The following is a 27,633-nucleotide window of genomic DNA, read 5'->3' on the forward strand; positions in this document are numbered from 1 at the left end:
GGAACATGAGGAGAAACTTTCACTCGGGGTGGTGAGAGTGTGGAATGAGCTATGAGTAAGTGGTGCATGCAAGCTCAATTTCAACGTTTAAGAGGTTTGCATAGTGTTTCATACCCTGTGGGTATTTTGTGACTGTCTTATGAGCATGATGTAATGGTCTTGCAGAGGTCACATGATGTAATTTTCCTGCCAGTGTGAGGTCACATGATGACCTGTTCTCAACAGGTATAAAGGAGACCCCTGGTGTGACGCAGTTAGTTTTCAGTTTAGTTTTGTGTTAGTATGTCAGTTACTCCGTTATGCTGCGTATTTGTCATGACGCAGCTTCGTTTTAAAACGGAGTTTTCCTTTCTATTTTAAGGTGCAAAGATTGGTGCTGGCAGTTTCGCCAATTGCTGCCAGGTTTGTGTGTTGCATCTATAATTATCCCTTTTCAGTAATATTGGAGAGTGAAGAATTTATTAAAGGATGGGAACCTGAAGGATCGGAATAAGGTTGGAGTCATTCGGCGGCTTTATAAAGGATCGACCTTGAGGATTCGTTCATAATATAGTGACCTGTATCTGAGTTAACTCCTGCAAGAGCGGGGAAGTTGTGCAGTGTTCACTCGCCAGGAAAAGGTCAGTTCCTTTAAGCCATATTCTTTCCTTCGTCGTAAATCCTTTGGAGAATCAGCAGTAACGTCACGTCTTTGAAGAAATCCATTTCCAGAGAAATCTCTCCTTATTGACTGCGTAAATCATTTGGACTTTCAAATGCTTGACTTACCATTTTAAGACTGAGTTCAAATTTACCACTTTAAGAACTGTTTTCACATTTACCCTTTTAAGAACTGTTCCAGAGTTGCTGTATAGCAGTTAACTTCCGGTTATCTTAGTCGTTTGAATATTTTTCTCTGTTTGTTGAGCAGAGTTTAATAAATGTTTGTTTATGAAACCTGCCTCAATCGATAATTCATTGTTGGGGATCACCTGACAATGGGCTCATGAATGGTAGGGGTATGGAGGGCTATAGTCCCACTACAGGTCAATGGAAGAAGGCAGTTTAAATGGTTTCAGCATGGACTAGATGGGCTGAGGGGCTTGTTACCGTGGTGTACTTTTCTATGACTCTAAACAATATTGATCAAAAGTAGTAGCAAATGGATTCAGCCAACGCAATCTCATGTAAACCTGCATTAATTTTTTCAGGTAATGTTGACAAATTGAACACTTGCAATTAGCCTGTTCTTGAAAAATTCTAACCATTTGATTATTGTTTGATTTAGAAGATCTCAGTACAAGCAGAGTTTAAACTTAGGCTGCTGAAAATAAGTTAGATAATTCAAGATTTGGTGGCTTTCACCTTGGAAATCAATTTTTTTTTAAAGTACTCAGTCACAGGTCAGAATAATCCTCTTAACAATCAGGAGCGTTGTCCAGGTCTGTAATGCCATTAAAGTTCCAAGCAGATTTCCCTCTTCTCCAGTCACCTTCTACCCTCCCCCATTCCCAAGTATTGGCTCTGTTCATTCTCTGCATTCCGTTTTGCTGACAAAAGTTATAGTGAGGCCAGCCTGTGTTGCAAATGAAGTTGGTAATCTGCAATGGCATGCCCCTCTGTCCAAAATTAACAGGCAAGTTTGTTTTAACCACTTCATAGAACGCAATTAGCCCATGAATGCCAGAATCTCTGAACTTTCAAACCAGATCCTAAAGCATTCCATTTACTGAGGAGCATGCTGTGAGGGAAAACAGAACCTTGATACCACCATGCAAAAAATTACTCCTGCAGCATCATTAAACTTAATTTGCATCTATGCAGGTGGTCTATCAGGTAGTGTGACATTAGACTTAATTTGTATTATGCAATAACTAATACTTCATAACCAGTGTTTCATTGTACAACTGTTTAAAAAAAAATTGCTGTACTGCATCTGTTATATAAAAAATGTTCCTAGAAAATCATGTTTTACAGAAAATGGTTTCTGTAAAACCATTGTACCTTTGCCCATTGACTCCTATAATTGCAGTGCATTCCTATGGGATGTTTTCTATCATTTAGCTGTTTTATCAGTGATGACAACGTGACCCACTGCTATTATTTAACAGGAGGCCACCACCACCACAACCATTATCCCCTCACTATTAATCAGGCTTCAAAACTTGGTCTCTGTACCTCCCTCTGCAACTGGATCCTTAATTTCCTTATAGGAGACCACAGTCAGTGTGGGTAATAATATCTCCTCACTGACATTCAACACAGGTGCACTTGAAGGATACATGCTCAGTCCTCTGCTCTTTTCACTCTACACACATAACCTACACTCTATAGCAATGCCCTTGAATGGAAAATTCTACAAAAAGTACTGGATATACTCCAGTCCATCACAGGTAAAGCCCTACCAGCCATATGAGCACATTTACATGATGGTGCAGTAAAGCAACATCATTATCAAAGACCCCCCACCACCTAGCACATGCTGTCTTCTCACTGCTGCCATTAAGAAGAGGGTACGAGAGCCTCTGGACACATGCTATTAGGTTCAGGAAGTTATTACCCCTCATCCATCAGGCTCTCGAACCGAAGGAGGTAACTTCACTCAACTTTAATTGCTGAATCATTGAAAAGTTCTCACAACCAATGGACTCTTCGTCTCATGTTTTTAATATTACTTATTTATTATTTCTTTATTCTTCATTCATCATTATTCTATAGATTTATTGAGTATGTCCCAAGAAAGTGAATCTCATGGTCGTCATATGGTGACGTATGTACTTTGATAATTAGTTCACTTTGAACTATTCTATAAATTTGCTGATGTTGGTAGAAGCAGGATATCTACTCCCAAAGCAATTTTTGTATCTGAGATACGGAAGTTTTTCTAGGTCAGGAATAACAAGACTGAGCCGACTAGGCATATGAGTCAAAGACACAAGTTAAGGGAGTCTTTAAAGTGTTTGCTTTTTTTTCCAGAATATTATTGCCCCAATCACCTCTGTGTGGAAAAACTCAGAAATTTACTGAATTTTATCATTTATTTAGACCAACCAGCGGTTGACATCAGTTGTCGTCGTCATCATCATCATTATGTGCCGTGTCCTATGTCATGGGTGATCATGGTGTTTAATCTGAGAAGTTGTAATAAACTTTTCAAAACTTTTGCCTGTCCATCCCTTGATGTAACTAATGCATGAATGTCATGTGCTGTCCACTGTGACTTTTTCTTCTATGACAGATGTATCACATCTCTACCACCCCTGTAGCGATATGCTAATTTAGCACAGATAGAAAATTGAGCTGGCACCTTGTTTCATACTGTTTGGCTATTCATTGTGTAGGCTTGCTGACTGAATTTTGGAAATCACAGTATTACTCAATTCAAGGAGCTAATGTTAAAGATCACTATCTGTTCTGATGATATGTGATCTGAGTCTGAAGTAATTTAAGAAAATTAATTTCAAATAGCAACTTTTGTGTTTTAATTCACATTGTTGATAGTTTTATTATTATCACATGTACTGAGATGCAGTGAAAAGCTTTTTTTGCATGCCATCTAGAGATACCATTCCTACATAAGTATATCAAGTAGTAAAAAGAAGAAACAATGCAGAAAATAGCATTACTGTTGTGAATAAGGTGCAATGTTGGTAAACAAATATTAATGCAAAGGCCACAGTGGAGTCCTTACTTGATTGATCAAGGGTTCATCTTTTAGCATAGGAATGCTCCATTGAAGAGTCTAATAACTATCCTTGAGACTGGTGGTCTGTCAGGATATTTGAACTAATCCTTGATGGGAGAGGGGAGTGGAGAATGTGACTAGCATGGGAGGGGTCCTTGATTATGTTGACTACTTGGAGGTAGTGCAGAGTCTTTGGAGGGAAAGTTGGTTTACAAGATGGTCTAGGTTGTATTCACACAATTCTGCAATTCCATGCAGCGCATACAAAATGCTGGAGGAACTCAGCAGGCCAGGCAACATCTATGGAAAAAAGTACAGTCGATGCTTCAAGCCAAGACTCTTCAGCAGGACTGAGGTTTTGGTGTACTTTCTTGGCCATTGTGTCCACGTGGTTGATTCAGAACAAACTTTTTAATTTATACCCAGGAACTTGAAGCTTTCAACTCCACCTCAGCACTAATGGAGAAGGCGTTCTTGTTGCCTATCCTTACTGATTGCAGTCTCTTGTTTGAAAGTACTGGATCCAATTGCAAAGGGGTTCATAGTTGTAGACTTAGGAGGTTAGAAATGAGTTTAGATGCTCCAAAGATCAGTGTAGGGCTGGGGAGATGGTGCAGGCTTGGTCCGTGGTAAGCGTAGGTCAAGGTTGTCTCAGAGAGGCTGACCACGATGTATGCCATGACCAACCATGATGCACGTCTTGACCAACAGGGGTTAGTCATTAAAGCACACTGCCTTAATTTTCTTTGGCACCAGTATGCTAATGTCTATTACAAGCAGGTTGGAACCTCTTTCGATTAGGGAAAGTTTAAAGATATCTCTGAATACAACGGGTTCCGGTTAGTTGGGCCCTTGATTAATTGAGGCAGCTGCTTATTTGGGACAGGAGACTGTTACCAAACAGTTTCTAACTAGCGTCAGTCACATCCACTTGCATGGCTGTTTGACACTGCACCATGCTTCAAGTGAACAGTTTTAAATAGAGTCTGTTTGTGGGTTCAAAAAAAGTGATTTTTGTCACTGATAGTTGGCAAGAAATAAGCAGGAAAACAATTCAGAACCGTTTTGCTCACTGTGGTTTCAAGCATTCAGGTTTGGAGATGTCAGAAATGTCAAGAGTGAAAATGAAATCATTTCACTACTTCAACAAGTTAGGAACTACAAAGAATTTGAAGGTGTCAACAATCATCTTGAATATGAAATTGAAAATTTGGAGGATGTAGTCATTTACAAACATAACGTGTGACTCAGTTAAATAGTTTATCTTTTACTTATACCTTTTTAACTATTACCATTGAGGCAGCCGCTTAATTGGGCCAAAATGTCCTGGTCCTGATATGTCCACTGTATTCCTATCAGCTCATCCTTGATTTTAAACAAAATATGGAAAAGACACCAATTCTGGCTTGATAATGTTCTTCTAAGGGAGAAATATCATACTTGCCTTGTTTGCAGATAATCAGTCATTTTTGGATGAAAATAATTGACACTTAACTACTTGCCTATCAAGTTATTTGGGGAGCTAGGAATAAGACCATGAGACATAGGAGCAGAATTAGGCAATTTGGCCCATCGAGCCTGCTCCACCTTTCAATGATGGCTGGTCCTTTTTTCCCCTCATCAGCCCCATTCCCTATAGCCTTTGATGCTGTGTCCAAACAAGAGCCTATCAAGCTCTGCCCAAAATACATCTAATGACCAGGTCTCCACAGCTGTCTGTGGTAATAAATTCCACAAATTCACCACCCTCTGGCTAAAGAAATGTTGCTACATCACTGTTTTAAATGAATACCCCTCTATTCTGAGGCTGTACCATCTTGTCCTAGACTCCCCCACCACGGGAAACATCCTTTCCACATCTACTCTGTCTAGGCCTTTCACCATTCAAAATGTTTCAATGAGGTCCTCCCTCATCCTTCTAAATTCCAGTGAGTACAGACCCAGAGCTATCAAACGTTCCTCGTACGATAACCCACTCATTTCCGGAATCATCCTTGTGAACTTCCTCTGAACACTCTCCAATGCCAGCACGTCTTTTCTTAGATGAGGAACCCAAAACTGTTCACAATACTCAAGGTGAGGCCTCACCAGTGCCTTATAGAACCTCAGCATCACATCCCTGCTTTTGTATCCTAGACCTCTTGACATGAGTGCTGACGTTATATTTATCTTCCCCACCACTGACTGTACCTGCAAGTTAATCTTTAGGTTGTTCTACACAAGGACTCCCAAGTCCCTTTGTGTCTCAGATTTTTGGATTTTCTCCCTGTTTAGAAAATAGTCTGCACATTTATTTCTCTTACCAAAGTGCATATCCATGCATTTTCCAACATTGTATTTCATTTGCCACTTTCTTGCCCATTCTCATAATCTAAGCCCTGCAGCATACCTGTTTCCTCAATGCTACCAGCCCCTCCACAAAACTTTGTACCACCTGCAAACCTGGCAAGGAAGCCATCTATTGCACCATTTAAATCATTGATAAACAGTATAAAAAGAAGCCAACACCAGCTCCTGCAGAACACCACTAGTCACTGGCAGCCAACCAGCAAAAGATCCTTTTATTCCCACACGCTGCCTCCTACCAATCAGCCAATGCTCTAACCTTGATAGTAACTTAACTGTAATGGGCAGTAAAGGCTGGTATGAAACGTTCAGTAAGAATTTTAGAAATGTTAAAACTACTTTGATTTGAAGCCATCTGGATAAGTTTTACAAAATTTTAAATTATTCTTTCCTAGGTATGATTATCGTGAGATATTGCACAATTCCACCTTCTGTTTGGTTCCAAGAGGTCGTAGACTGGGATCTTTCCGATTCCTGGAAGCTTTGCAGGTAAACTGATACTGTTGCTGTGCTTCTTAAAAATAAAATTTAAAAGTTTGTAGTGTATCTGTGTACATTATAAACAACAATTTAGTTTTATAATGTAGAAATACAAACGTTTGTATTTGAATTGTGCACTTGGTTCTCAGCAGCCTATCCATTAAACCCTTTCTGATGTAAGATTTATTTAACGATATAGCGTGGAGTAGGCCCTTCCACGTCTTCAAGCCATACCACCCCAGAAACCCCAACAACCTCAATTTAACCCTATCTTAACCACGGGACAATTTACAATGACCCTTTAACCCAGCCGGTATGCCCATGGACTGTGGGAGGAGACCAGAGAACCCAGATAATTGACATGAAATCATGCCAAAGACAGTCCATAGCATGAATAAAGATACACAAAATATTCGGCAGATGCTGGGGTCAAAGCAACATGCTGGAGGAACTCAGCAGGTCAGGCAGCATCCGTGGAAACGACGAAGGATTCCGGCCCGGAACGTTGACTGATCGTTTCCACGGATGCTGCCCGACCTGCTCAATAAAAATACACTGCAGGCTCCACAAAGAATAATTGAAATCATACCAAAGACAGTCCGTAGCATGAATAAAAATACACTGCAGGCTCCACAAAGAATAAATTGGTCTGAGGTGCAGTTAAAGGTTCATAACAGGGTTACAACACAAAATGCTGGAGGAACTCAGCAGTTCAGGCAGCATCTATGGAAATGAATAAAGAATTGACTTTTTGGGCCAAGACTGTTCTTCAGGACTGGAAAGGAAGGGAGGGAAGATGCCAGAATAAAAAGGTGGGGGTTATTTGCTGGGACTAATATGTACACATAAAGATGTGGAATCATTGCGTATTTTCCCTTTTGGAAGTGGGTAAAGTTCTGAAAGGACGGAACAATTTTTAATTAATTCTTGTACATGGAAGATGTAGGACTTAAAATGAAGAATCATTGATGCATGTAAAAGGCAGACGTTCTTGCTTGGGATTCGTGTTTGAGAACTTAGTAGGTTCTAACAAATTTAGATTGTATAAATGGATGGAGAAACTGATAAAAGTATAGTGGAACAAATTTAGTGACAATGACTTAGAAGAAATTGTTTCTCAGGTTATTGCTAGCTGGATAAAGTAATCAGCTGTCAGGGTATCACAGTGATGTGCTTGTTTCTATATTGTTCAGTGGCTACATTAACCATCCAGAAATCTGGGCACGTGGAGCTCAACTCCCATTGCACCTTTATTAACACTTACCTGTTATGCAATGTGCCGAACAAGAGCCTCAGCAACTGGAGTTTAAGGGACTTGAGTTGCTCCATTTGAGGAGAGTTCAATGGGAATGTCAGGAGAATTAAATGAGATTAGTAAATGGATGCTTGATCGTTGATCCTTCTCAGAGTGTAGAATGCCCTGTTTATGAATTGTTTAACTTTTTAACCCGGCAAACCTAACGATGGGCTATAAATGCCAGTGGTGCTTAGAGCCTGAGAATTTTGAGATACGTCATGTTGTGATTTTTTTTCCAATCACTGAATATAAATCTATCTTCTGGGAAATGTGGAAATGGGAACTTAAGTTCCAAACTGGAAGAGAAATGACAAGTGTGAAAATCTTCTATTTAAAAAAAAACACTACAGCTCTAGATTGTTTCACAATTAATAAAGGATATTTTTGATTTCATATCTTTTCACAATATTTATTTTTAAAATGCTTTTGTAAATTTTTAGTTAGTTTCCATATTTCCTTTACAGGCTGCATGTATTCCAGTTATGTTAAGTAATGGCTGGGAATTGCCATTTTCAGAAGTCATCGACTGGAACCAAGCTATTGTCATTGGAGATGAGAGGTTGCTACTGCAGGTATGTTGGGGGGAAAGGGGGTGTTGTAACCCCATCTTTTTTAAAAAAAAACTTAAGCTATTTTGAAAAAATTCAGTCTGTGAGGATGGACTGCAAGACGGAAATTGTAAATTTTTGGTAGAAAAACATCTGGTTTTTATTTCAAATAATAAATACAGAAAATTACTTGAAATGTTAACTCTTTTTCTCTTCCCACATGTACAACCTACTAGTATTTCCTGACTTTTATTTTAGGGTTCCTGAATTTGTGCTTTTTTAAAACTTATTTCCATTACCTGTTGCTGTTGATCAGAGGTTCCCAACCTGGGGTTCACAGACCCCTCAGTTAATGGTAAGGGTCTATGGCATAAAAAAGTTATAGAGCATTCTGTTATCTCCAATAAGACTTAACAAGTGTATTGCTTGCAATTTTGTCCTGCACTCTGCATTGGAGGTGTGATGATGGAGAAAATATATTGGACAAGGCTTCTGTCTAGTATCGATAAATATGGAGAAGGCTCTTCAGATTTTGAAACTGGTATAGATTATTTAACGAGCATTTTAATTAAGATGTTTGGTAGATAGAAACAGGCCAGTGTTGTTGTAAGGAGATAGATTAAGAATAAAGAGGTGCAAATAGTAACAGAAATCTCATAGTTATAGTCAGGAATAGATACCACTCTTGAGTTATGATGTTGTCAAGTGCACCTTGGAATTAATTCAGCAAATAAAATCAGGTGCTTGGATGAATACAGATAAAATTACAGAATATGGCAAGCTAAGGTTTTTCAGGTAGCTTCTATAGACTGATGGAGAAAGATGACATATTTAATCTTAAATATTGGTTATTGTAATTTTTACCTATCAAATTAGAATTTTTTAAAGACAGGTTTAAATAGGATGTTATTATATGAAACAAACCATCTGGCCTATTGCGTTTGCTTCTCCCGATATTTATAGTAAAACTAAATCTTTATTTAGAAGTTGCACGAATTTAGTTTGCAAATTCAGAGAAGAGAATGACACCTCTCTCCTCTTTTTCTATCTACTGACATCTTTTATAAACCTACTGATTCCCAAGGCTATCCTGCCACCTCTTCCCACCCTGTCTCCTGGAAAAAAAATGCTATTCGCTTTATTCAGTTCCTTCGTTTCTGCCACATCTGTTCCCAGGATGAGGCTTTCCTTTTCAGGACATCCGAGATGTCCTCCTTCAAAGAACAAGGTTTCCCTTCCTCCACCATTGATGCTGCCCTCATTCACATTTCACATACATCCACGCTCACCCCATCCTCCCCATCTTAACAGGGATAGAGTCCCACTTGTCCTTATCTACAGTCCAATGAGCCTCTATACAACACATTCTCCATAATATCCGCCATCTTCAAAAAGATTCAACCACCAAACACCCTCCCCCACCTCCCCATCTCTGCAAGTGACAGAAATGCTAAACCTGTCTATTAACCCCCTCCCTCATTTCCATTCAGAGCCCCAAGCAGTCCTCTGTGAATCTGTTGGAACCATCAATTGTATCCAGAGCTCCCAATGCGGCCTCCCGCTTCATCGAGCACTTCTGTTCCGTCCGCCAAAAGCAGAATTTCCTGGTGGCCAATCGTTTTAATCCCTATCTCCTTTCCCATGGTCTCCTCTTCTGACCAGATGAGGCCACTCTCAGTTGGAGGAGCAAAACCCCCATTTTCTATCTGGGTAGCCCCCAACCCGATGGGGTGAACATCGATTTCTTCCAGTAATTTTTTTTCTTTTTTTTCTTTTCCCCTCCTGTTTTCCTCTTCTATTCCCCACTCTGGTCTCGTACCTCTACACACCTGCCTATCACTGTCCCCTGGTGCTCCTTCCTCCTTTTCTCCCATGACCCATTGTCCTGTCCTATCAGATTCCTTTTTCTCCAGTCCTTCGCCTTTCCCACCTACCTGGCTTCACTTTCTAGCTAGTCCTCCTCCTCCTCCATCCATCTTTTTATTCTAGCATCTTGCCCCTTCCTTTCCAGTCCTGAAGAAGGGTCTCAGCCCAAAATGTGGACTCTTTATTCATTTCCATAAATAGAACCATAGAAACTACAGCACAGAAACAGGCCCTTTGGCCCTTCTTGGCTGTGCCGAACCATTTTCTGCCTAGTCCCACTGACCTGCACACGGACCATATCCCTCCATACACCTCCCATCCATGTATCTGTCCAATTTATTCTTAAATGTTAAAAAAGAACCCGCATTTACCACCTCGTCTGGCAATTCATTCCATACTCCCACCACTCTCTGTGTGAAGAAGCCCCCCCCCCCAATGTTCCCTTTAAACTTTTCCCCCCTCACCCTTAACCCATGTCCTTTGGTTTTTTTCTCCCTTTGCCTCAGTGGAAAAAGCCTGCTTGCATTCACTCTATCTATACCCATCATAATTTTATATACCTCTATCAAATCTCCCCTCATTCTTCTACACTCCAGGGAATAAAGTCCTAACCTATTCAACCTTTCTCTGTAACTGAGTTTCTCAAGTCCCGGCAACATCCTTGTAAACCTTCTCTGCACTCTTTCAACCTTATTTATATCCTTCCTGTAATTTGGTGACCAAAACTGAACACAGTACTCCAGATTCAGCCTCACCAATGCCTTATACAACCTGATCATAACATTCCAGCTCTTATACTCAATACTTTGATTAATAAAGGCCAATGTACCAAAAGCTCTATGACCCTATCTACCTGTGACAACACTTTTAGGGAATTTTGTATCTGTATTCCCAGATCCCTCTGTTCCACTGCACTCCTCAGTGCCTTACCATTAACCCTATATGTTCTACCTTGGTTTGTCCTTCCAACGTGCAATACCTCACACTTGTCAGTATTAAACTCCATCTGCCATTTTTCAGCCCATTTTTCCAGCTGGTCCAAGTCCCTCTGCAGGCTCTGAAAACCTTCCTCACTGTCTACTACACCTCCAATCTTTGTATCATCAGCAAACTTGCTGATCCAATTTACCACATTATCATCCAGATCATTGATATAGATGACAAATAACAATGGACCCAGCACTGATCCGTGTGGCACACCACTAGTCACAGGCCTCCACTCAGAGAAGCAATTCTCTACCACCACTCTCTGGCTTCTTCCATCGAGCCAATGTCTAATCCAATTTACCACCTCTCCATGTATACCTAGCGACTGAATTTTCCTAACTAACCTCCCATGCGGGACCTTGTCAAAGGCCTTACTGAAGTCCATGTAGACAATATCCACTGCCTTCCCTTCATCCACTTTCCTGGTAACCTCCTGGAAAAACTCCAACAGATTGGTCAAACATGACCTACCACGCACAAGGCCATGTTGACTCTCCCTAATAAGCCCCTGTCTATCCAAATGCTTGTAGATTCTGTCTCTTAGTACTCCCTCCAATAACTTACCTACTACTGACGTTAAACTCACTGGCCTATAATTTCCCGGATTACTTTTCGATCCTTTTTTAAACAACGGAACAAGATGAGCCACTCTCCAATCCTCCGGCACTTCACCCGTAGACAGCGACATTTTAAATATTTCTGCCAGGGCCCCCGCAATTTCAACACTAGTCTCCTTCAAGGTCCGAGGGAACACCCTGTCAGGTCCCGGGGATTTATCCACTTTAATTTTCCTCAAGACAGCAAGCACCTCCTCCTTTTCAATCTGTACAGTTTCCATGGTCTCACTACTTGATTCCCTCAATGTTGCCTGCTCTGCTGAGTTCCTCTAGCATTTTGTCTGTGTGGCTCTGAATTTCTGGCATTTGCAGAATCTTTTATGTTTGTTTTCATATGATGTATTGCTTTGAGTCTGTGGAAAGGCATTACCAATCCCTTTGGTATGTGTATTTGTATTGCTGAAAGCAGGGGCCTCCATTAATGATGTTGACCGTTCCTGCTATGTTAGGAAAACAGTTATTCCACTGCACTTGGTCACTTGAAGCTGAGTGGCGGCTGGTGGCGCAATGGCATCAGCGCCAGACTCCAGAGCGGAGGCTCCCGAGTTCGAATCCAAGTCGGGCCACCCCCCGAGCACACTTTCCATCCGTGCCGGGTTGAGCGTCGAGCTAGCCACTCAGCCTTATTTAAAAAAAAAAAGAAGGGTTGAGTCGGGAACATTGTGACCCGGTTAATCCAAAAGGAGACCAATCCCGACACCACACGCCAGACAAGAATGGCTGACTGCCTGGTGCAACATGCTAAAAAAAAAATACTTTATCTGACATATTTGGTTACATGTTTAATATTGAATCAAGATTACAGTTCAGAAAACTATTATAAAGTTGCATTAAATATTTAAGTTTTAATATGACAAATCATGTTTTTCTAAAATTATTTATGAATATAATGCTTATTCTTGTATATATGTTGATACTCATTTATTCTTAGGGCTGTTAGTGTGATGACTGACTCTAGAATTTATAATGCATAATAATCATTAGGAAAATTAAATTTCCCACTATTATTTTCTAATGATATTCTGTGCAAGTTGCATAGAGATTATTTTCATACTACATTGTTGTACTTGCAATGAATTTTCTAGCTGTGATTTTTAAAATTTTATTTTCATTTCCTGTTTTCAGTTGAACTGCAATTTAAACCACATACTGGCGTACTGCAGGAGGCCAATTACAAGCTTCTGAGATGTATTAAATGCTTCTTCGTAAAAACAGTGATTAAGACATTTAACAACTTCACTTTCCAGATAATTATTAGTCACAGCAACTAGATTGATTCATAATAGCCTCTGTTTTGCTGCCAAGCTTGCCAGAGATGCTGGTACCTAACTGAAATGTGGAAAGCTCAGATTTGCTGGCTGAGTTCCACTGGCTGTTTCCAAGCTCTTAATCCGATGGTTGAGCAGCAGTTTGCTGGAATTCCCAAATATTTTTGGAAGGATCCCCCCTCTGATCAGTCACCTGACTACCCACATCCAGTTCTTTCAGCTACAAGGTGATTTGCAGGTTTGGTTTAATTGCATTTGCAGTCATATTTTTAAATAGTGTTTCAAGTTCTTTTAGGAAAACCAAAATAGAACACAGAACACCAAAACAGAAGAGGCCCTTCAGCCTGACATCTTAAACTACTCTAAGATCAATCTAATCCTTCCTCCCTACATAGCTGTCCGTTGGAGACTTGTTCAGAACAGAGGAACATCCATTTGGAATAGAATGAGAAGAAATTTCTTTAGCCAGAAAGTGGTGAATCTGTGGAATTCGTTGCCACAGGTGGCTGTGGAGGCCAAGTCATTGGGTATATTTAAGGCAGAGGTTGATAGATTCTTGATTAGTCAGAGCATTAAGGGATACAGGGAGAAGGCAGGAGATTAGTGCTGAGAGGAAAATTGATCCACCAATACGAAATAGTGGAACAGAGTTGATGGGTCGAATAGCCTCGTTCTGCCCCTATATGTTATGGTCTTTTTCTCTTATTTTTCTATCATACATATGCCTATCTAAGAATTTCTTACATCCCCCTAATTTTTCTGCCTCTACTAACACCGACAGGGCATTCCACATACTCACTACCCCTGACATTTTCACCGCCACCACCCCCCCCCCCCCCCGGCTTTCTTCCAGTCACTTTAAAATTATGCCCCCGGTATCAGACATTTCTGCCCTGAGGTAAAGTTTCTGGCTGTTTATGCGATCTATGACTCTTATCAGGTACACCAAATGCATTGAAGTTTTTGATAACTATTTAAATCCATTAATTTCTTTAAATTGTCTTAAACGTTTAAGTTTTAGTCACCTTGAGGATGGCATGGTGGCATAGGAATTAAGCGTAATGCTATTGCAGTGCCAGCAATCAGCAATTAGATTTAATTCCCACCACTGCCAGTAAACAGTTTATACATTCGTACATTCTCCCTGTGGCCGCAAGAGTTTTTTCCAAGTGCTTCAGTTTCCCCAACATTCCAGAGATGTATATTTAGGGTTAGTGAGTTTGTGGCAGATTATGTTGGTGCTGAAAGTGTGGCAGCACATGTGGACTGCCCAGCACAATCCTCGCTGATCTGATTTGACATAAACTGTGCATCTCACTGTATTTTTTTTATGTACATGTTAAAAAAAAAAGCTAATCTAAAAGATAATCTTAGGAATGCTTCGCATTATTCTATACACTGAAGTGTTTTTTTAAAGCAAAAGGTACATGGCTTTACCTCCGCAAGATTAATGTCTAATAATGCTTAATGTAAGTTCCAGTATACAAGGAAACCATAGAAACCATAGAAACTACAGCACAGAAACAGGCCTTTTGGCCCTTCTTGGCTGTGCGGAACCATTTTCTGCCTAGTCCCACTGACCTGCACACGGACCATATCCCTCCATACACCTCCCATCCATGTATCTGTCCAATTTATTCTTAAATGTTAAAAAAGAACCCGCATTTACCACCTCGTCTGGCAGCTCATTCCATACTCCCACCACTCTCTGTGTGAAGAAGCCCCCCCTAATGTTCCCTTTAAACTTTTCCCCCCTCACCCTTAACCCATGTCCTCTGGTTTTTTTCTCCCCTTGCCTCAGTGGAAAAAGCCTGCTTGCATTCACTCTATCTATACCCATCATAATTTTATATACCTCTATCAAATCTCCCCTCATTATTCTACGCTCCAGGGAATAAAGTCCTAACCTATTCAACCTTTCTCTGTAACTGAGTTTCTCAAGTCCCGGCAACATCCTTGTAAACCTTCTCTGCACTCTTTCAACCTTATTTATATCCTTCCTGTAATTTGGTGACAAAAACTGAACACAATACTCCAGATTCGGCCTCACCAATGCCTTATACAACCTCATCATAACATTCCAGCTCTTATACTCAATACTTTGATTAATAAAGGCCAATGTACCAAAAGCTCTCTTTACGACCCTATCTACCTGTGACGACACTTTTAGGGAATTTTGTATCTGTATTCCCAGATCCCTCTGTTCCACTGCACTCCTCAGTGCCTTACCATTAACCCTGTATGTTCTACCTTGGTTTGTCCTTCCAACATGCAATACCTCACACTTGTCAGTATTAAACTCCATCTGCCATTTTTCAGCCCATTTTTCCAGCTGGTCCAAGTCCCTCTGCAGGCTCTGAAAACCTTCCTCACTGTCTACTACACCTCCAATCTTTGTATCATCAGCAAACTTGCTGATCCAATTTACCACATTATCATCCAGATCATTGATATAGATGACAAATAACAATGGACCCAGCACTGATCCCTGTGGCACACCACTAGTCACAGGCCTCCACTCAGAGAAGCAATTCTCTACCACCACTCTCTGGCTTCTTCCATCGAGCCAATGTTTAATCCAATTTACCACCTCTCCATGTATACCTAGCGACTGAATTTTCCTAACTAACCTCCCATGCGGGACCTTGTCAAAGGCCTTACTGAAGTCCATGTAGACAATATCCACTGCTTTCCCTTCATCCACTTTCCTGGTAACCTCCTGGAAAAACTCCAACAGATTGGTCAAACATGACCTACCACGCACAAGGCCATGTTGACTCTCCCTAATAAGCCCCTGCCTATCCAAATGCTTGTAGATTCTGTCTCTTAGTACTCCCTCCAATAACTTACCTACTACCAACGTTAAACTCACCGGCCTATAATTTCCCGGATTACTTTTCGATCCTTTTTTAAACAGCGGAACAACATGAGCCACTCTATAATCCTCCGGCACTTCACTCGTAGACAGCGACATTTTAAATATTTCTGCCAGGGCCCCCGCAATTTCAACACTAGTCTCCTTCAAGGTCCGAGGGAACACCCTGTCAGGTCCCGGGGATTTATCCGCTTTAACTTTCCTCAAGACAGCAAGCACCTCCTCCTTTTCAATCTGTACAGTTTCCATGGTCTCACTACTTGATTCCCTCAATTCCATAGATTTCATGCCAGCTTCCTTAGTAAATACAGACGCAAAAAACCTATTTAAGATCGCCCCCATTTCCTTTGGTTCCGCACAAAGCCGACCACTCTGATCTTCAAGAGGACCAATTTTATCCCTTACAATCCTTTTGCTCTTAATATACTTGTAAAAACTCTTTGGATTATCCTTCACTTTGACTGCCAAGGCAACCTCATGCGTTCTTTTAGCCCTCCTGATTTCTTTCTTAAGTATTTTCTTGCACTTCTTATACTCCTCAAGCACCTGATTTACCCCCTGTTTCCTATACATTTCATACAACTCCCTCTTCTTTATCAGAGTTGCAATATCCCTTGAGAACCAAGGTTCCTTATCCCTATTCAATTTGCCTTTAATCCTGACAGGAACATACAAACTCTGCACTCTCAAAATTTCCCCTTTGAAGGCTTCCCACCTACCAATCACATCTTTGCGAGAGAACAACCTGTCCCAATCCACGCTTTTTAGATCCTTTCTCATTTCTTCAAATTTGGCCTTCTTCCAGTTCAGAACCTCAACCCTAGCACCAGATCTATCCTTGCCATGATCAAATTGAAACTAATGGTGTTATGATCACTGGAACCAAAGTGCTCCCCTACACAGACTTCTGTCACTTGCCCTAATTCGTTACCTAACAGGAGATCCAATATTGCATCCCCTCTAGTTGGTCACTCTATATATTGATTTAGAAAACTTTCCTGAACACATTTTACAAACTCTAAACTCTAAAAGTGTAAAAGAGAACAAAATTATTGTTTCTGTGGTTTTGAAGCAGCACCAAAAACCTAGTGAGATAAAGAACAACATTTTAAAAATACAGTAACTTAAATACATACATAAATTGAGTGTGTGTCCATAAAGTGAAGCTAGGCACAGAAGTGTCTGTACGTAAGGTGATTGACAGGAAATTTATAAAGTGGTAGTGTGGAGGGGTGGGTTAGTGGGTCTGTCTCAGCAGTTAATATGCAGAGCTTGTTCTGACCCGCATGTAACCTAATCATGTTGATTGAGGCCCTAGCTCGTCACATGGCCTCACTGGTTGGTGCAGGTTGCCCTCAGCAATATTCTTCAGAGGTAAGTTTGGGGCTTTTCAGTCTCATTCTTAGCTCCCTGTAATCTAGACATTGCTTACCTGACAGCCTATGTCACTGGCTATCTGTATTCCGCCCCAGAATTTCACTACCCATTTGTTAACAACCTTAAGCAGCATTCCACCCTGTCCTTTATGTAATGGCCACAGAAATGCCTGTATTCCAACCACCATACTTCTAATTATTGAAATCTCTAGAACTTTCATTCCTTTTTCTATTCCAACCCATGCAAGATCTCGCCTAAATAACCAGCACTGTTCAGGGCAAATATGGGTTGAAAAGCATAGTACATTTTGTGGGCTACTCCAAATCTGCTCATCTTCATTTAAGGAATCCATCATTAAGAGCCCCCATCACCCAGGACATTTCCTGTTCTCATTGCTACCATCAGGAAGAAGGTATAGGAGCTTGAAGTTACACATTCAATGATTTAGGAACCGCTTCTCTGCCATCTGATTTCTGAATGGACAATCAGCCCATGAACACTACTTCACTACTTTTTTATTTCTAATTTTGCATTCATTACTTATTTAATTTAATTTTGATTTCCCACATGGCATAGGATTTACATCCAGCAAACCCCTGTTTGGGAATAAGTCAAAATCCAACCACCAGGGCACAAAAGTATGTGATGTATCCCCCTACTTGCCAACTACTGTGTCATTCTTTGTTTTTTATCCTCAGTCTCTGGAGCAATGATGAGTTTACTCCTGTTATTTCATTCAACTTGGTTGATTTAAGGCTACAAGCAGAAGCATATTGCCTTTCTGTCCTAGAATGAAACATAAACTATTAAAGGAAGTGCTGTTGTTAGTAAAACAAAGTAACTTATAAAATATATTTGAAGCTTGGTGTTTAATTTATGATTTTTATTAAATGCATTGACTCAGAATGATCAATCAGTGGAAATTGTCATTTTATATCTTTTTAAAACAATGGTTTGATTTATGCTTCCTCCACTGGGGAAAGGAAGGATGTGCAGAGATGGCACTGTTAACCTGAAATCTGTTTTATTAGTTGTTGGTCTGTTTCACGCGTACTATTACACAAGTGTCTTGCAAATTCATTACCAAAGTGAAGCAATAAGTTGTTAGTTTTCCTCTGTGAAGATAAAGTATTGATCAATTAGTAAACTTGATAAAGTTTACATTTTGTACAATTGCTGATCATACATTCCCTTGTCTTACAGATACCATCGACTGTAAGGTCTATTAATCAGAACAAAATCTTAGCACTTAGGCAGCAGACACAGTTCTTATGGGACGCTTATTTTTCTTCAGTTGAGAGGATAGTATTGACTACGTTAGAAGTGAGTATGACTTTGCAATTTAACCCTTAATTCACTCATAATTTTATGAAAATGTTGTGAACTTTCTGACCCAACTAAAGATTGAAGTTTTTAAACCCATTTAGAGATCATTCATCAGATTAATTTCTACTTGTGATTATGTCTACTGTAAAATTTTCACTCTCTACAAGCAGCATATTGTATATGAAAACATTATCCAATGCCACAAAATTATTCTGTACATGAAAATACAGTGACAGTATAAATGGGTTATTTAGTTCTCAGGGGGCCTATAGCCAGTTAAATTGTCTGCAGCGTGCCATACTGCTTGTGCTCATCAAGCTTCATGAATGGAAGCGAGTACTGAATATTTTAATTTGTGTGCATGTATATTAGCATATTTATTTAGAAGTCATTCACACTGTGGCCTTATCAACATTTAATCAGCAGCATCTCACTTCCATTCATTTTAGTTGAGTAACTTCTCAAAGTTTGGGTTGATGAGAATTACATTTTATAAAGAACATTGAAGTTACCAATTTTATGAAATACTTTTAATGTTGTTAAATTGTTTGTTGCTGTTTTCTACTGCTAAATTGGTGGGGTAATCAGACCAATATGATCATCCATTCGGAACTATGCCCAACTGATATTTCATTGCGTAGACTACACAGCTGCTATCAATGATGAATTGATTAGTGAGGCCATGTGACAAAAGTCTACCCTTATCTTTGAGATTCACTTTAAAGTCTCCATTCTTAAAAGCTAGAATCAATCTATAAAGAATTAAAATTTTGAAGACATGCTTTGTATTCCCCAGCAGAAAAACATGTACTATGTAGTCTAGATACGGGAAGAAGTTTAACTCTTACATGTGATAAGGTGGACTAGCTAGCATTTACAGCAATAGTTCTGTTATACCTTGAGCACCTCATTAAAATTCATCAAGATGTTACAATATTTCAAGCTTTCTCCCCATCATAGTGAGTATTGGATCTATGTACAGGAGGGGGTGGGTGGCAGAAGTGGATAGGGCTTTGGAAGTTGTGGGGAGTGGGGGAGACAATAGGAATAAATGTGCGTAATGGATAACCAGTTCCCAGTGCTGATTTTATTGAATGAAAAGCCTAGACAGCTTTCCGAAAATTACCATTCTGAACCATCATCCAAGTTTTTCACCCAATGTAGGAGAATTACAATCAGCTGTAAAAAGCAGATTTGTCATTTCTCTTGCCTTCCACTATTCAATCTTTTGCAGCCCCATTTGTTCCTATAACTATAAAAATGCAAATTCAGCTTAGCTGGGGATTTGAGTCCAGAGATGAGTGGTTCTGTGCAACGTCTAAAGTCATAATTTTTGCCGCATGGTTACACAGCTACTCAATTTGCAAATATTTGCTATGATGCAATTGACTATTTAGAGACCATGACTTGATTAACAAAGCTTTTCTCACTATAATAAACATTCCTGAATACACAGAAAAATGTCAGTTTCTAGTTCCATGTTATGAGGATTGAGTGGGGGGGGGGGGGGGGCTTGTGTTCCTAGAAAATGGTCCATATCATGATTTTCTGTAAGAAACCAAGTCACCTGCATATACATCAAGGAGATTTTTCTGCATAAGTGCCATAAAAGTGAATTTTATTCTGTATGTTTTAAATTTTGGGTAGTGATTTGTGAACTTCCATTACCTGAGTTGAGGGTCACCTGCAACAGGAACTGGTCTTCAACATATTTCTATTGTATCCTGTCTTGACATTGCAAGAACTTCCTGTTCACCTTTGTTAATATGATTAATGAACAGCAATGATACGTGAAACTTCTTTTTACTGGACATCTTGGAAACACAGTTTGTTAGCACCCTCGCTAACAGCAACTGGACTCAGCAATGAGAAAGCTAACTTTCTTGAACTCTGCGTCTAGGGTCGGTATCACTTGGGTCCCATCAAAACCAGAAAGTTGGGATGTTTCGACTATCCGAACTGTGATCTGTGTGAATACTGTGTAAATACTACCCCCATTCAATTAGCCATCACCAAGAAATAACAGATCGTACACTACAGACAAATATGAAGAATGCATACTTACCAATTTTAGCTTTATTGAATGGTTAGTAAGAAAAAGAAAAGGGAAGAAAAAATGGAAGGGCCCATAAGTTAACCCAGTCTCCACATGCATATAAAGTTGGAGCTCATGTTGAAGTTGTCTTTAACTCGCAAGCTGGTCCCACGGTCTGTGGGAAAGCCCACACCATCTCCTGAATGTTGCAGAAATCCATCTCGAACAAACAGACTCCTTCACTGGAATATTGGCCCTTCCTCCTTGAAGTCATTCATCTGCACAAAGCACCCTGCGTAACCAGGACGGCATCCTCAGACATCTTCCCTTTTGTCTTTTCCCAGCTCCCACCAAAAAGACTTCAACCCACACCAGTGTTCATCACAAAAACTTCTCCACCCAGCTTTCTCCAGAACCTTCTCCCAATTCCACCATACTGATTGACTGATGCAACTCTCCTAAGGTGAACATCACAACCCCTTATTTCTAACTGAAACACAATCAGCAGAACACTACTTCTGCAAAAGTCTTAAATGAAATACCCTACAGCATTAGCAGTAAAAAATCTTAACCAGTGCATTACATATGAAAATCCCTATCCAATAGTTTGACCATTTTACTTGAATGCCTTGAGACACCAGACAGCAGCTGCTTGACTTGTAGGGTACCTATTGACATTGATCTTTGAAACTTGCTATTCAATTGATTCTGGTTCACTGGGACACATCGTGACCCATTTTGGCCCAATTAGCTGAAGCTTCATGGAAATAATTTAAAATGCTAAAAAAAGAAGCTGTTGTTCAACTGAGTCACAAATTATGCTTTTAAGTGGAATGCAAAGCACTACCAGTACTACTGGCAACTGTCTGTCATATCCAATGATCACAGGAAACCTGTGCGGGAAAGCTTTTAGGGTGGAGTGCACTGGGCCAGTTCTCGACCTCAGAAGTCCAGGTCTGGTGGTACGAGTAGATATGAGGACTGGGGCCTTCCCTGGTTGCTGTGGATGACCATGACTACTCCTGTGCCTCGTCATGCTCTTCGCTCTCTACATGTCACAGAACCACTTACCTGGTCGTTAGATTTCACTGTAGATGTTATCAGCCTAGTCTGCTAGAGCTGACCGCATGCTAGGACAGGCATGTTTCTATCTCACCAGCGTATGAAGCCTAGTTTAGCCCATCTGTCGAAGCAGTGTACCAGTGTATAGTCGCATGCATACAGCTGCTTTGAGCCACAGCTGAGTGTCCATTGGGGACCAAAAGCAACTTTCAAGATGATTGTCAATACCTTCAAATTCTTCATAGTTCCTCGCTTGTTGAAGTAGTGAAATCATTTCATTTTCACTTCTGACAGTTTCTGGCATCTCCAAGTATCAATGCTTATTTCTCACCAACTATCAGTAACAAAGATCACTGCTTTTCGAACTCAAATACAGGTAACTGATGCTATTTAAAATGCATGGTGTAGCATCTAACAGATGCACAGCTGTGTGCGATTGAGGCTAGTTAAAGCCCGTTCATCAAGTCCTCTGCCCCAGTGAAGTGGTATATTATCCCAAATAAATGAAGGGAATCTCAGCAATTTTCATGATTTGTTTTTGTTCTTTAAGAATTGTCCCAAATAAGCAGCTGTCATGGTTAAATAATGGGCCAATTAGTAGCGTAGTCTACACATGCTTGAAAGTGACTATGGCAATGGAAGTAAATCCCTAAAGGGTAGACTAGAAGCATAGTAAGGGATCTTATTTTTCTAGAAAAATCTCAATTTTTCTGTAGATATATGAACAGTAAAAGGAAGAGATGTTAAGTATGAGGTTATGGAATTGCAATCAGTGGCATGCACTCTTTGAAATGATTTGGAGAAATGCATGATCCTCATGGCAATATGTGGGGAGGGATGAATTCTTTGAAAGATCCAATAGGTTCAAGCAACACACACAAAATGCTGGAAGAATTCAAAAGGCCAGACCTGAAACATTAAATGTATTTTATTTCCATAGGTGCTGCCTGGCCTGCCAAGTTCCTCCAGCATTTTGTGTGTTGCTTGGATTTCCAGCATCTGCAGATTTTTGTTGTTTGCAATAAATTCAAGGCCAACCATGGCTGGTTCATGTTTTTCAAGGAGTTTAAATACTCGCACGTTAGGTATAATTGTGAAGTTATTTTGGCAGTGAAAGATTTTTCACAGAAGTTAAAATCATTAAGGAGAATCATCACTAAATCAGCATTTATTATAGATGAGCATGACTTTTTTGGAAGAAAGTGCTCTTGTGTACATCTCAGGATGAGAAACTACACCAGGCCTCAAGGCCTGAGGAAGTAGAGCCTCTCTTGGGTCTGATACCAACGTGGTTGGACCAGAACAGATGTTCACACCTAGGAACTTGAAGCTGGTGAAGATAGGAACAGTTTCTAGGTTCTCCTGCAAAAGGATATATCCATCTTGTCAAAACTCCTCTATAACTTGTATTTCACTTAACGTAACCTGAAAGGATGCAGAATATACTGCATACTTTTATTGTTAATTCAAAACTTAAATGTTATTAAGTACTTACGTTGGTATATTTTCAAGATATTGAAGTTTTATGACATTTGTGACGTCTGCTACAGAACTGAAAGTAACATGAAATGTCATTTTGGTTTGAGTTTTCACTTAACACTTTTTTTTCCATTTGTATATCTGGGAAACCCTGTAGATTTTATTATACGCATTCATGACAATAGTTGTATCTTCATGCAGTGTTCAAATGTGATATATCATTTATTATGGTGGAGCAGATTAGGAAATTGGATGAATGGGGAACTGAGTAAAGAGCAGTTACTCATTTTTTGGATATATCACCAGAAGATCCATCCTTTGCAGTAGGGAGACATTGGTATTGCTAATAATATTTTTTTTTAAACAGATAATTCAAGACAGAATTTTTAACCATATGTCTCGCAATGGCTTAATTTGGAATAAACCTCCAGGAGGATTATTCAGTCAGCCACAGTATTCAACCTATCTAGGAGATTTCCCTTTTTATTATTCGTATCTAGGTAAGTAGTCATTTAAATTTGTACATCATGATCAGATAGTAAATACTGTACATTGTTAATCCTTTGTATATTTCAATACTTGCATAAAAATAATAGCAAGTGTATGTTACAAACTTTGTTGGTCATAAATTAACTTCTCAGAATAACCTGGAACCTGGATGTTAAACTATTTCCATTCAAGGCAGTAAAAGGGTATGCAAGTATCTTAGATGCAATCTTATAATTCATTGATAATCTATTGATGTAGTTGCAGAGGTATTTTATGAATGAAGAAATACCAGAGAAGCAATCTTTGGTCTTTACTCACTTCTGATGCTTTAGAACAGCCACAGACAAATATGGTTTAAGAAAGTACAATGAATGTATTCAAACATTACAGGCGCACGTCTGTAATGACAGGAATGCAAAGTTGATTGATGTTCAGATTATTTCTGGAATGAGTCTCTTTCGTCTATCAGATTTGTATTTATTGAGAGTTATTGAGTGTTTGGCATATTTTAGTCATGCAGCAGTTTGAAATGAAGAAGAGTTGCCCTGTGAGTGGTAAAATCAGAGCTCAAGTCTTTGAATACTCAGTGGCGTGACTTGTGTTTCTTCACCTAATCTGACCAGAAATACAAACTATGGGGGGAGGTAGATAGAATAAATACAAGTATTTTTCCATTGAAGTTGAGTGAGACTAGAACTAGAGGTCATAGATTAAAGAAGAAAGGTGAATTATTTAAGGAGAACCGAAGAGGGAACTTCACTGGTGGTAAGAGAGTGAAACGAGCTGCCAGCAGAAGTAGTGGATGTGGGTTTGATTGCAACACTTAAGAGAAATTTGGATAAATACACAGATGGGATGGATATGAAGGGCTATGGTGTGAGTGCAGGTTGGTGGGACTAAGTAGAATGATAGTTCTGCACGGACTAGATGGGCCAAAGGAGTTGTTTCTGTTCTGTAATGCCCTGACTCTAAAAGGAATAGATGTTTAACAGCGATAGTATATTCCTGTGTTTAATATTCTTTCCGTCTGTTGCAGTGTTTTCTTTCAACAGTTTTTAATTCCACTTGCCCTGTATTTCATACAACCCTTATTTGCCTCTCTGGCTTTTCTGACCTTGCGTTATCCAGTAAGATATAACCATTTTGATGCATTCACCAAGACATCAGATACCACATTGATCTTTCCACATCATTATCAAATCACAGTACCAACAATTTAAAGTGGAGAAAAGATTTCAAGCTAAGGGTTGAAAAGAAAAGCTACAGAGCGAATATAAACTTCCCCACTCCAGCAATTCGGAGTGTGGTGGTGTTGGATTTCCTAATATGGAAAGCCAAGGTTCCGTTACAAGGTTTAATGTTGTTATAATCAGCCTCTGGTTGTTTTTAGCTTCTGTTTTTTATAGCTTCTCTGATTTTTGTTTCAGGTATAATGCCTTCAACAAAGTTTACTGCCATTATCCATGCAGTGACTCCGCTGGTTTCGCAGTCACAGCCAATATTAAAGCTCCTGCTGGCAGTAACTAAGAGTCAATATTGTGCCCAGGTAAGCCGTCCATTTCTCCATTCAATTTAGCAAATACATAGTTTACATTGATACTCAAGATTAGAGATGGAGAGCTGTGGTTCATGTCTCTGCAAGTAGTGTGTGGTTAGGCTGTAGTCCTACAAATAGTAGCAGCCAATGGAAAGCCTGTCTTAGGCTACTATCAATGTCAGTTTTAATGACAAACTTTAGTTTGACTGCAGTTGTTCTTTCTGCCTTAACTGGAATTTAGAAGAAAGTGGGGGTGGTGGAATCTCATTGAAACCTATAGAATGCTTGAAAGGCCTTGATAGAATGAATGTGGAGAGGATGTTTCCTATGGTGGGGGAGTCTAAGACTAGAGGGCACAGCCTCAGTCAGAATAGAGGGACTTCCATTTATAAATGGAGATTAGGAGTAATTTTTTCTGCCAGAAGGTGGTGAATCTGTGAAATTTGTTTCCACTGGTGGTTGTAGAAGCCAAGTCATTGAGGTTATTTAAGGCAGAAGTTGGCAGCTTCTTGATTAGGATATGAAGGGTTACAGGGAGAAGGCAAGAAATTAGGATTAAGAGGAAAATAGATCAGCCATGAAGAAATGCAGACTCAATTGGGCAAAATGGCCTAATTCTTCTCCTATATCTTATGGTCTAATGGTCTTAACATAGTCAAAGCATAGTTAAGATAATCTACTGAACACTGAGAGACCTAGATCAACTGGGTGTGGATAGGATGTTTCCATTGGTAGAAGAATCTTGGATCAAGATTCCCTTTCAAACTGAGGTGAGGAATTTCTTCAGCCAGAAGGTAGAGGAGAATCTATAGAATTCATTGACACAGTGAGCTTTGGAAGCCAGGTCATTGGGTATATTTAAGACTGATGTTTATTGGTTCTTGACAAGTAAGGGGATTAAGGGTTACCAAGAGAATGCAGACGAATAGGGTTGGGGAAAAAGAACTAGACAAGATTGAATGCTGGAGCAGACTCAATGGGCCAGGTGGGTCTTCTGTCTAGTAGTCTTATAACTACCAGATACTGGAATGTATATAGACCTCTCCCTTCCCTCCACCCCTGCAAACTGATGGCAATCACATTGCTCCTACAATGACAGAAACTGAAATTACTAACTGAACACAGATTAACAATCAAAACCTACATGATTTTATTTAGTGTACTTTGGCTGCTCAGTGAATAAAATAAGTTCCTGTTTTGGAAATCATTAGTAAAGTCAGAGACATTGCTATAATAAAATTGTGCTCCTCCATATCTCACTGCATCTGTAAACTTGAAAAACTTTTATTTCTGGCTGTAATTGCGGGCTTAGAAAACACATTTCTCTTGTTTTTATTCAGTTCCTTCTAGTGATACTTCCAATAAACATGATCACAAAACTTGTCAAAATCTGTATTGTATGAAAAACAGAAATATTCCAAGATTAAAGTATATGACATTATTTTGGAATAAGTAATAATATTTTAATTTATGAAACAGCATTTTAATTGCCATGAGATTAGCATCAGTGTAAATTCTATGACTAACTATTTTTGGTTCTTTTTAGGTTATTGTTTTATGGGACTGTGACAAACCCCTACCAGCCAAGCACCGTTGGCCCTCAACTACAGTACCTCTACTGGTAATCGAAGGAGAAAATAAAGTAAGTTTGCTCATGCGCGCGTGTATACACACACACACACACATTTGATCTTCAATATACATTGCACTCTGAATTGATAGAGATGGAGATTGTATAATTTGGCAGTAATTTTGATTTTGATGGGGAAGAAAGACTCATCCAAGCCTCAGAATCTTTTGAACAATTTAAGCTTGGTTATCATGGCGATAGATTTATCAACAGTGTAACTAAAATTCATATTTTGTATATTTTTTAATTTATATTTTAAATTTCTGTTTTGTATGGCTTGATGTTTTCAAAAAGAATGAGGTGATATTATTTGTATCTGTGATGGATTGCAAAATTGAAGTTTGTGTCTTTGGCTTAATGATACAGCAGCTTGACTGACCAGTAATATAGAGTGAATGTACAATAATGAACAGGGGCTTACAGAAATTAACACCGTTGGTGATCTTTGAGGAAATTATACATTCATTGGTCATATTATTAGGTACACCTGCTTAGTAGTGCAAATATTTAATCCGCAATTATGTGGCAACAACTTAGTAGATAAAAACATGCAGAGACAATCAAGTGCTTCAGTTATTGTTCAGACCAACCAGCAGAATGGGAAAGAAATGTGATGTAAGTGGCTTTGACCATGGAATGGTTGTTGGTGTCTGATAGGGTAGTTTGAGTATCGTAGAAACTGTTGATCTCCTGGGATTTTTACGCACAAGTCTAAAAAGTTTATAGGAAAAGAGTAATGCTAAAGAATAA

The 27,633-nt window shown here is 39.5% G+C and overlaps 1 protein-coding gene across 1 annotated transcript in view; it reads left to right on the plus strand.

Annotated features, from left to right (window-relative positions):
* Positions 1-27,633, plus strand: part of LOC140195030 (exostosin-1-like) — a 151,129-nt gene that overhangs the window by 80,692 nt on the left and 42,804 nt on the right. Inside the window, exons 2-7 of the mRNA XM_072252615.1 lie at positions 6,406-6,499; positions 8,252-8,359; positions 18,529-18,648; positions 23,595-23,727; positions 25,144-25,262; positions 26,800-26,895. Of these exons, the coding sequence (XP_072108716.1) occupies positions 6,406-6,499; positions 8,252-8,359; positions 18,529-18,648; positions 23,595-23,727; positions 25,144-25,262; positions 26,800-26,895 (670 nt within the window). The remainder of the gene's footprint in view (positions 1-6,405; positions 6,500-8,251; positions 8,360-18,528; positions 18,649-23,594; positions 23,728-25,143; positions 25,263-26,799; positions 26,896-27,633) is intronic.

This window comes from Mobula birostris, chromosome 1, assembly GCF_030028105.1.
Source record: "Mobula birostris isolate sMobBir1 chromosome 1, sMobBir1.hap1, whole genome shotgun sequence".
NCBI lineage: Eukaryota > Metazoa > Chordata > Chondrichthyes > Myliobatiformes > Myliobatidae > Mobula > Mobula birostris.